The following is an 11,662-nucleotide window of genomic DNA, read 5'->3' on the forward strand; positions in this document are numbered from 1 at the left end:
TCGCTGGTATACTTTATTGACATGGAAAGTTAAATTGCTTAAATTGTCATGTATAACAATGATGGTCGGATGAACAGAATCTCTCCCTCTCTCTCTCTCTGTCTCTCTCTGTCTCTCTCTGTCTCTTCTCTCTCTGTCTCTCTCTGTCTCTCTCTCTGTCTCTCTCTCTGTCTCTCTCTCTGTCTCTCTCTCTGTCTCTCTCTCTCTCTGTCTCTCTCTGTCTCTCTGTCTCTCTCTCTCTCTCTCTCTCTCCCCCTTTTCTTTCCCTCCAGGACACCCTCCCTCGTTCCCACCAGTCCACCCACGCATCTCTCCCCCGTAACACCCGTATCACTGTCCCTCCTGACTCATCCTCCCTCTACCACGCCCCTCCCCAACCAATCATATCCCGTATCTCCATCCCCCCTTCCTCCTCCTCTTCCCAGCCCCCCCGTCAGCACAGACCCATCCCTCTCTCCGTCATCATGCGACTCCAGAACCCTTACTGGGCCTCGTCTGCCCTCCACCCCCGGGCCCTGGGGACCGAGAGGGACGTGGGTTTGTTCCGCCAGGCTGTACCCAGAGAGTATAGGGATTACCTGGAGTACAGAGAGTACCAGACCCAGCAACAGATCCAGCCACAGACCCGTGAACTCAGGCAGCCAGCCTACCACGAGGAAGGTATGGTATCTACACGGAACATAGACTCTACTCTCACAATCTAACTGGTTATGTGTGGTCACCCGTCTGTGTGTTCTCTCTTCTCCCACAGTGCTGAACCCAGGTGATGTTGACATTGAGTTGGAACGACTGGACCCAATTCATCAAAGTCCCATAGCCCCTGACCCAGCTCTCCCAGAGAGAGAGAGGGAGACAGAGAGAGGAGGAGGAGGAGGAGGAGGGGAATCCCAGGCGGTGGCCCCCAGGCCCCTCAGCCCGTCCAGGCTGCAGCCAGTGGTGGCTCCAGAGAGCCCAGATGTCCCTGACATGGAAGAGCTCTTCCGGATTCGCTCTGAGATCCCCCGAGCCCTGAAGAGGCGCGGCTCTGTGACTCCTAACTCCAAACTTGACCCAAACCCTGAACCAGGGTCACAAGGTTAGGAAATGACTTCTTAATATACAATTTACTTTACATAAGAATTTGACGCAAAGGGAACCGGTCGATGTGAGTGACAATGAATGGTAGCGACAAAGAAAGTTAACCATCAAACTGTTTCACTGTCCATTCTAGTAGTTGGCAAGGTTGTATTTATTTAGTAAATATCTACAGTCTCCCGCGACTGATCCACGTTATCAATGCGGCGCTGGTCTTATGAATTTGTTTAATTTTCGAAAGCTTCTGCATGCGTGTACGCCTTCCCTGTAGCTCAGTTGGTAGAGCATGGTGTTTGCAACGCCAGGGTTGTGGGTTCAATTCCCACGGGGGGCCAGTACAATTTTTTTATTTATTTTTTTATAAATGCATGTATTCACTACTGTAAGTCGCTCTGGATAAGAGCGTCTGCTAAAATGACTAAAAATGTAAAATGTAGGATGTTGCAGTAACCTTGTGACCCTTGACCCTAGCCCCTGTCCCTGGCCAGCCCCAGAGGAAGCCTGCCACCTTGCAGCCGGACCACATTCAGAAACAGTACAAACAGATCATGAATAAACTTTTCCGGAGGAAGGGGTTGACGGGCCAGCAAGGCGGAGAGATGGGGAGCGACTACAGCTCCTCTTCAGATGGAGAAGGGGACAGCTTTACATCTCTCTCCCCTGTCACTAACCCTGTCGCTAACCCTAGACCTAACCCTGTCCCTAACACTGGACCTAACACTGGACCTGCTTTGCCAGAGTACAGGGTATGACAGGACACATTTCTTCTCTTTGCTTTCTGTTGTTGTGACTAGTTTACAGTGAAGTTTGTCAAGATGTTTTAAATGTACACTACCAGTCGAAAGTTTGGACACACCTACTCATTCAAGGTTTTTTTTTTCTTTAATTTTTATTTTTTACTGTGTTCTACATTGTAGAATAATAGTGTAGACATCAAAACTAGGAAATAACACATATGGAATCATGTAGTAACCTGAAAAAGTGTGAAACAAATGAAAAGATTCTTCAAAGTAGCCACCCTTTTACCTTGATGACAGCTTTGCACACTCTTGGCATTCTCTCAACCAACTTTCCAACCGTCTTGAAGGAGTTCCCACATATGCTGAGCACTTGTTGGCTGCTTTTCCTTCACTATGCAGTCCAACTCATCCCAAACCATCTCAATTGGGTTGAGGTCGGGTGATTGTGGAGGCCAGGTCATCTGATGCAGCACTCCATCACTCTCCTTTTTGGTCAAATAGCCCTTACACAGCCTGGAGGTGTGTTGGGTCATTGTCCTGTTGAAAAACAAATTATAGTCCCACTAAGCCCAAACCAGCTGGGATGGCGTATCGCTGCAGAATGCGGTGGTAGCCATGCTGGTTAAGTGTGCCTTGAATTCTAAATAAATCACTGACAGTGTCACCAGCAAAGCACCATCACACCTCCTCCTCCATGCTTCACGGTGGGAACCACACATGCAGAGATCATCCGTTCACCTACTCTTAAAAAAATAAATAATAATAATAATAATTTCACCTTTATTTAACCAGGTAGGCTAGTTGAGAACAAGTTCTCATTTACAACTGCGACCTGGACAAAATAAAGCAAAACAGTGTGACACAAACAACAACACAGAGTCACACATGGAATAAACAAACATACAGTCAATAATACAATAGAGAAAGTCTATATACAGTGTGTGCAAATGAGGTAAGATAAGGGAGGTAAGACAATAAATAGGCCATGGTGGCGATGTAATTACAATATAGCAATTAAACACTGGAATGGTAGATGTGCAAAAGATGAATGTGCAAGTAGAGATACTGAGGTGCAAAGGAGCAAGATAAATAAATAAATACAGTATGGGGATGAGGTAGTTGTTTGGGCTATTTACAGATGGGCTATGTACAGGTGCAGTGATCTGTGAGCTGCTCTGACAGCTGGTGCTTAAAGCTAGTGAGGGAGATATGAGTCTCCAGCTTCAGAGATTTTTGCAGTTCGTTCCAGTCATTGGCAGCAGAGAACTGGAAGGAAAGACGACCAAAGGAAGTGTTGGCTTTGGGGGTGACCAGTGAAATATACCTGCTGGAGCGCGTGCTGCTATGGTGACCAGTGAGCTAAGATAAGGCGGGACCTTACATAGCAAAGACTTGTAGATGACCTGGAGCCAGTGGGTTTGGCGACGAGTATGAAGCAAGGGCCAGCCAACGAGAGCATACAGGTTGCAGTGGTGGGTAGTATATGGGGCTTTGGTGACAAAACGGATGGCACTGTGATAGACTGCATCCAATTTTCTGAGTAGAGTGTTGGAGGCTATTTTGTAAATGACATCGCTGAAATCGAGGATCGGTAGGATGGTCAGTTTTACGAGGGTATGTTTGGCAGCATGAGTGAAGGATGCTTTGTTGCGAAATAGGAAGCCGATTCTAGATTTAATTTTTGATTGGAGATGTTTAATATGAGTCTAGAAGGAGAGTTTACAGTCTAACCAGACACCTAGCTATTTGTAGTTGTCCACATATTCTAAGTCAGAACCGTCCAGAGTAGTGATGCTGGACGGGCGGGAGGGAGCGGGCAGCGATCGGTTGAAGAGCATGCATTTAGTATTACTTGCATTTAGGAGCAGTTGGAGGCCACGGAAGGAGAGTTGTATGGCATTGAAGCTCGTCTGGAGGTTAGTTAACACAGTGTCCATAGAAGGGCCAGATGTATACAGAATGGTGTCGTCTGCGTAGAGGTGGATCAGAGAATCACCAGCAGGAGCGAAAACGGCCCGAGAATTGAACCCTGTGCACCCCATAGAGACTGCAGAGGTCAGACAACAGGCTCTCTGATTTGACACACTGAACTCTATCAGAGAAGCAAGAGCAACATCTGCGTCTCACAAAGACACGGCGGTTGGAACCAAAAATCTCAGATTTGGACTCATCAGACCAAAGGACAGATTTCCACCGGTCTAATGTCCGTTGCTCGTGTTTCTTGGCCAAAGCAAGTCTCTTCTTTATTGGTGTCCTTTAGTAGTGGTTTCTTTGCAGCAATTCGACCGTGAAGGCCTGATTCACACAGTCGCCTCTGAACAGTTGATGTTGAGATGTCTTTTGCTTGAACTCTGTGAAGCATTTATTTGGTCTGCAATTTCTGAGGCTGGTAACTCTAATGAACCTATCCTCTGCAGTAGAGGTAACTCTGGGTCATCCTTTCCTGTGGCAGTCCTCATGAGAGCTAGTTTCATCATAGCGCTTGATGGTTTTTGCGACTATACTTGATGAAACGGTCAAAGTTTTTGAAATTTTCCACATTGACTGACCTTCATGTCTTAAAGTAATGATGGACTGTCGTTTCTCTTTGCTTATTTGAGCTGTTCTTGCCATAATATGGACTTGGTCTTTTACCAAATAGGGCTGTCTTCTGTATACCACCCCTACCTTGTCACAACACAACTGATTGGCTCAAACGCGTTAAGAAGGAAAGAAATTCCACAAATGAACTTTTAGCAAGGCAAACCTGTTAGTTGAAATGCATTCCAGGTGACTACCTCATGAAGCTGGTTGAGAGAATGCCAAGAGTGTGCAAAGCTGTCATCAAGGCGAAGGGTGGCTACTTTGAAGCATCTCAAATATAAATATAAAATATATTTTGATTTGTTTAACACTTTTTTTTTTGGGTTACTACGTGATTCCATATGTGTTATTTTATAGGTTTTGATGTCTTCACTGTTATTCTATAATGTAGAAAATAGTAAAAATAAAAAAAAAATTGAATAAGTAGGTGAGTCCGAACTTTTGACTGGTAGTCTAGATGGAACTTGATTCCATGTATGAAACAATCTCATTGTCAGTGAACTGATCCACTTAGTGGAAGGTTTTCACTGATAATAGTCACATGCATTTTAAACCAAAGACTTCTTGGGCATGTCTCTCCATCTCGATGTTACTACGTCTGTATCTAATAAGGGAAAGTTAAGGTATTAAGTTGTGGTACTCTTCCATCATCCCAGGGGTACAATTCCATCCTGCGTCGGGCCAGTCGGGAACGAGTGGATTCTGGTCAGAGGGCTCGGCTCAGCCCTCTGGTTCTACTGCTGGACGGGTCGCTGGTGGGGGAACTGGACACTGTTCAGAGGGCCGTGCAGGAGGTAGGGCTGCTCAGAGGGCCGTGCAGGAGGTAGGGCTGTTCAGAGGGCCGTGCAGGAGGTAGGGGGGAACTGGACACTGCTCAGAGGGCCATGCAGGAGGTAGGGGGGAACTGGACCTGTTCAGTGCAGGAGGTGAGGAGGATGGGTGCAGGAGGTGAGGAGGATGGGTGCAGGAGGTAGGGAGGATGGGTGCAGGAGGTGAGGGAGGATGGGTGCAGGAGGTGAGGGAGGATGGGTGCAGGAGGTAAGGGGGTTGGGTGCAGGAAGTAAGGGGGTTGGGTGCAGGAGGTAGGGGGTTGGGTGCAGGAGGTAAGGGGGTTGGGTGCAGGAGGTAGGGTGGTTTGGTGCAGGAGGTGAGGGGGTGAGGGGGTTGGGTGCAGGAGGTAGGGTCTGTTGTGGACCCAGATAAAGCATTCAGTGTGTGTTGACAGCAAGCATGATGTTCACCACTGCGTGGTCTGTGACCTGTAGATGAGTGACCCGAGCCAGCCGAACGACGAGGGCATCACAGCCCTCCATAACGCCATCTGTGGAGGTCACTACAACGTGGTGGACTTCCTGGTTCGTATAGGAGCCAACGTCTCCGCCCCGGACAGCCACGGATGGTAACTTCATTATCGTCTTCCCTTTTAACTGACTTATGTCCCTGTAGCTTCCTTCGTCTACATAATAATGCCATTATTCCTTATGGCCAGCAGGATGCCACCCTGCATCCCACTGCTGGCTTGCTTCTGACATTGCCCTGTGTAGGGTGCTGTCTTTTGGATGGGATGTTAAACGGGTGTCCTGACTCTCTGTGGTCATTAAAGATCCCATGTTACTTATTGTAAGAGTAGGGGTGTTAACCCCGGTGTCCTGGCTAAATTCCCAATCTGGCCCTCATACCATCACGGCCTCCTAATCATCCCCAGTTTACAATTGGCTCATTCATCCCCCTCTCCTCTCCCCAGTAATTATTCCCCAGGTCGTTGCTGTAAATGACAACTTACCTGGTAAAATAAGGGTTACATTTTTTTTTTTAAAGGTACAAAAAATTAATTCTAGTCCCGAATACTTCCCCTCCCTTATAACAGGCTCTTTCATTGACCAGTCCTATTTTCCTTTACTGACCCCCTCCCTCTGTTGCTGTCCCTGTTTTGGGTCATATTGTGTCATTATGCGTTGTGTTTAGTCAGATCGGGTTGTAGTTTTGTTTATGTGTAGTTTTGTTGTTGTTCTGTACCAGGACCCCCCTCCACTGTGCAGCTTCCTGTAACGACCTTCCTCTCTGTCAGTTCCTGGTGAGGAACGGAGCAGCTGTCATGGCGGTGACGGAGAGTGATGGGGCCACAGCCTCTCAGAAGTGTGACCCGTACGCTATGTGCTTCGAGGAGTGTGAGAGCTTCCTCAGGGGTAGGAGGAACTAGACAAGGGTGCTCTCTTTCTCCATAACTATTTGTTTAGGAGTGGGGCAAGTCCCACGTTTGTTATTGAACAGAAACAGTCGAGGACCACAGGAAAGATAAGAGGACATCGAGTCGAAGAGCAGTGGTCTGGACTCTAACCCATGATGCCTCTGGCTTACATGACTGCCGGGGTCAGCCGCGCTAACCACTAAACCACATAGGCCACTTTATCCATAACTATTTGCACTCTGTGTCAAAACCTTTTCTGAAAGTGTTAGAAAAATCGTTGGTCGTGTGTGTGTGTGTTGTCAGGTGTGGAGGAGGCGATGGGTGTGGAGAACAGCGGGGTGCTGTATGCCCTGTGGGAGTACCCTGCCCAGGAGGCAGACGAGCTGGGCTTCAGAGAGGGGGACATGGTGACTATCCTCCAGAAGCCAGACGGGGTAGATTGGTGGTGGGCATCACTTTGTGGCCGAGAGGGATTCATACCTAACAACTACTTTGGGGTAAGAAACAATACGCTGTGATTAATTTGCTTAGTTGTCTCCTCCCTTATCATTCAGTAAAGGTCTGACTGTTCCCCTTCAGGAACAAATTCCAGGATGACTTTCACATGTCCTGAATTTAAAAAAAATCTATTTACTTGATGGCAAGGCACCTTCCTGGTCCTGAGATCCCACAGGGTCGCACATATTTGTTCTAGCCCAGTACTAAAAACAGAACTGTTAGTTTCTGTTCAGAACTAAATTTTCATTAGTCCAGCGCCAAACAAATAATTGTTTGTTTTCTGTTCTGAACTCAATGTTTCCTTTCCCTTTCTTTGGCCATACAGCTGTTCCCTAAGGTTCGTCCTAAGTCCCTCTGCTAGACTCCTCTATCCAATCAGCCGTCGCCCCGCTGAATGGCTGGAACTGGAGCAGGAAACTGTTGTTGAACACCTGGGAGGAGAAACCACATTACGCAGTATAACCTTTGTTCCTTTGTCCTGCCTGATTTCACTAAGAAGTGAAGTAGAATTACAGGACATGAGTCACTATAGTGAGATATAGGGCAGGTACTAGTGAGACATAGGGCAGGTACTAGGCAGGAGTGTCAGTAATGTTATTACTGGATTATACTTCATGAATGATCTCAATGTGTCACTATCATTTATGTGTCTGATTTTTATTGGTATATAAAACCTTTCTCTGTCTCTCTTTCTGTCTCTCTCTCTGTCTCTCTCTCTCTCTCTCTCTCTCTCTCTCTCTCTCTCTCTCTCTCTCTCTCTTCTCTCTCTCTCCCTCTCTCTCTCTTTCTCTCTTTTTCTCTCTCTCGATTTCTTCAAATGCTTCCTAAAGTATATGTCATTGGTAGGCTACTAATGTTGTTATTGTTCTATGTAACGTTGATATATATTGCAGTGTTTAATTTCGGTCAACAATATCTATGACGGAAAGTACTCAAGGACCTCTTCTTTTTTTTCCTTCCTGATTAAAACTATGGGGATAACGAGAACGAGACGCTCTGGGGGGGGGAACAAAACATAAGTATTACAAAAATGACTTCTTATTTTAGTTGAGGAAAATGTAACGAGACTTCCACGTCAGACTAATGGACATTTGAACATAAAGCTCCTTTTCATCTGTTTTGTCCAATCCTAAGCATTGCATGCAGAATATTTCACACAATCCTCTCACTGGAAGAATTAACATCTTTCAGTTACGCGATCATATTGAGGTGATCTGTGTGGCTCTTCCACACAACCACCACTCTTCTGTCACGCTTCAATCTTTTGAAGCGATGTGAAGCCGGGACACTTCACTTGTAACTAACCGCCCCTAGAAATAATCATGTTTTACTCTCTCTTACTTTCGTTTAGGCATAGCAACGAGAACCTCACAACCCTAGCATTGCAAGCGCCATGAGCCACACCGTCACAAGCCTACTTGCTGTCTCAATATACTCAATTACTATATTGTACATTGTTTTTTTTTCTTCACAGTGATGGTAAGTCTTAACAGGTACAAACCGGTTCTGCAACAGTATCTTGCAGGATTCAGATGTTGGAAGGGTAAGAGTTGTTTCCCAGTCCTCTTTCTCTGTGATGTCATCTCTAATGGAATCCAGAAAGAACTAAAACCCCAGTTCTCTTTCTCTGTGATGTCATCTCTAATGGAATCCAGAAAGAACTAAAACCCCAGTTCTCTTTCTCTGTGATGTCATCTCTAATGGAATCCAGAAAGAACTAAAACCCCAGTTCTCTTTCTCTGTGATGTCATCTCTAATGGAATCCAGAAAGAACTCAAACCCCAGTTCTCTTTCTCTGTGATGTCATCTCTAATGGAATCCAGAAAGAACTAAAACCCCAGTTCTCTTTCTCTGTGATGTCATCTCTAATGGAATCCAGAAAGAACTAAAACCCCAGTTCTCTTTCTCTGTGATGTCATCTCTAATGGAATCCAGAAAGAACTAAAACCCCAGTTCTCTTTCTCTGTGATGTCATCTCTAATGGAATCCAGAAAGAACTAAAACCCCAGTTCTCTTTCTCTGTGATGTCATCTCTAATGGAATCCAGAAAGAACTAAAACCCCAGTTCTCTTTCTCTGTGATGTCATCTCTAATGGAATCCAGAAAGAACTAAAACCCCAGTTCTCTTTCTCTGTGATGTCATCTCTAATGGAATCCAGAAAGAACTAAAACCCCAGTCCTCTTTCTCTGTGATGTCATCTCTAATGGAATCCAGAAAGAACTAAAACCCTGTCCTCAAATATTACATCAAAAGGTGCAAAGTTATGGGCGAAAACACGAAACATCCGATTAACATCAAATTAAATATATTTTTCTTGATCGAATAATATGGAAAACAACCACTTTTTGTGCGGTATTAAATTTACCATTCTTACAAAACCTCTTAATCAAAATATACATTAGTGTATTGTATATAGGCTGGTCATCTAGGTTTTGTACCTGTACACTTTTCATCACCATGGAGATAAAACAACGCACAATAAGTGATTTGTGATGGTGTGGCTCAATTGGTAGAGCACGTTGCTTGCAATGCTAGGGTTGTGGGTTCGATTCCCACGGGGGGGGTCCAGTATGAAAATGTATGCACTCACTACTGTAAGTTGTTCTGGATATAAGAGCATCTACTAAAATGGAAAAATTATTAATAGACCGTTTCAATTTTCACGTAGAAATAAGTTGCAAACTGGGCCTTTACTAGTCCTGTAATAGAGAATCTAGATTCCTTTTCAGCATCCCTCCTAGTAGGACAAGGCTTTCTGAATGTGCACATGATGGAAGTTAAAAGGTAGCCTTTATTATAGTCATGATATAATAGTCACTATTACTAAGATGGCTGAGAGAGGAAGCTATGTGACTAAGATGGCTGAGAGAGGAAGCTATGTGACTAAGATGGCTGAGAGAGGAAGCTATGTGACTAAGATGGCTGAGAGAGAGGAAGCTATGTGACTAAGATGGCTGAGAGAGGAAGCTATGTGACTAAGATGGCTGAGAGGAAGCTATGTGACTAAGATGGCTGAGAGAGGAAGCTATGTGACTAAGATGGCTGAGAGAGGAAGCTATGTGACTAAGATGACTGAGAGAGGAAGCTATGTGACTAAGATGGCTGAGAGAGGAAGCTATGTGACTAAGATGGCTGAGAGAGAGGAAGCTATGTGACTAAGATGGCTGAGAGAGGAAGCTATGTGACTAAGATGGCTGAGAGAGGAAGCTATGTGACTAAGATGGCTGAGAGAGGAAGCTATGTGACTAAGATGACTGAGACTAAGAGAGTGGAAGTTATTGTGACTAAGATGGCTGAGACTGAGAGAGTGGAAGCTATGTGACTAAGATGGCTGAGAGAGTGGAAGCTATGTGACTAAGATGGCTGAGACAGAGAGAGAGGAAGTTATTGTGACTAAGATGGCTGAGAGAGTGGAAGCTATGTGACTAAGATGGCTGAGAGAGTGGAAGCTATGTGACTAAGATGGCTGAGACAGAGAGAGAGGAAGTTATTGTGACTAAGATGGATGGTTTGTATGAACTGTTTTTAATAAAACAAAAGAAAATGACTAAAATAAAACTAAAATGACTGTGACTGAAACTAGGCTAGTCGACTGATATGAACTGAAACTAAGAAGAATTACAATTACTAAAATGGGGACTAAGATTAAAATATATTTTAATCATAAAGACTAAATCTACAATAGGTTACAAAATGAACACTGAAATTGTTGTATTGTTCTGTGTCAGAGAGGAAAAGACTTGTACAGGAGATTGACTGGGGGGGAGGGGGCTGTTGTAGGTTTTATGTGTGTAGATGTTTGCGTGTGATGATTGTGGCTGTGCATATGCACTTGTGTTTGTACACACATAAGTAGGTTGGTTGTTGTTTGAATGGGACTATGCTCTGAACACAAGACGTCTAGCAGTGTTTTGATGAACAAATGTTTTTAACACTGAAAATAACAGTATGAAATAAAGCAAATGAACAATATCTGTCCGGTATTTTCCTGCTCAATTTTCTTTTCTACACTGAACCAAAAAATATAAAACGCAACATTGTAAAGTGTTGGTCTCTATGTTTCATGAGCTGAAATAAAAAAGATCCCAGAAATGTTCCATACGCACACAAAAAAGCTAATTTCTCTCAAATGTTGTGCACTAATTTGTTTATATCCCTGTTAGTGAGCATTTCTCCTTTGCCAAGATAATCCATCCAGCTGACAGGTGGGGCATATCAAGAAGCTGATTAAACAGCATGATCATTACACAGGTGCACCTTGTGCTGGGGGACAATAAAACGGCACTCTAAAATGTGCAGTTTTGTCACACAAACACAATGACACAGGTGTCTCAAGTTTTGAGGGATGATGCAATTGGCAGAAACGTCCACCAGAGCTGCTGTCTGATTTATTTAATGTTAATTTCTGTCTCCAACGTCGTTCTAGAGAATTTGGCAGTACCTCCAACCGGCCTCACAACCGCAGACCACGTGTAACCACGCCAGCCCAGGACCTCCACATCCGGCTTCTTCACCTGCGGGATGGTCTGAGACCAGCCACCCGGACAGCTGATGAAACTGTGTTTTCACAACCGAAGA

General features: G+C 44.8%; 1 protein-coding gene across 1 annotated transcript in view; it reads left to right on the plus strand.

Annotated features, from left to right (window-relative positions):
* The window catches only part of ppp1r13l (protein phosphatase 1, regulatory subunit 13 like), a 77,428-nt gene extending 66,372 nt beyond the window's left edge, over positions 1-11,056 (plus strand). Inside the window, exons 7-14 of the mRNA XM_045724898.1 lie at positions 273-660; positions 752-1,075; positions 1,546-1,820; positions 5,054-5,191; positions 5,663-5,796; positions 6,417-6,583; positions 6,889-7,082; positions 7,409-11,056. Of these exons, the coding sequence (XP_045580854.1) occupies positions 273-660; positions 752-1,075; positions 1,546-1,820; positions 5,054-5,191; positions 5,663-5,796; positions 6,417-6,583; positions 6,889-7,082; positions 7,409-7,444 (1,656 nt within the window). The 3' untranslated portion in view covers positions 7,445-11,056. The remainder of the gene's footprint in view (positions 1-272; positions 661-751; positions 1,076-1,545; positions 1,821-5,053; positions 5,192-5,662; positions 5,797-6,416; positions 6,584-6,888; positions 7,083-7,408) is intronic.
* Positions 11,057-11,662: the final 606 nt, after the last annotated feature.

Source organism: Salmo salar, chromosome ssa09 (genome assembly GCF_905237065.1).
Source record: "Salmo salar chromosome ssa09, Ssal_v3.1, whole genome shotgun sequence".
Classification (NCBI taxonomy): Eukaryota; Metazoa; Chordata; class Actinopteri; order Salmoniformes; family Salmonidae; genus Salmo; species Salmo salar.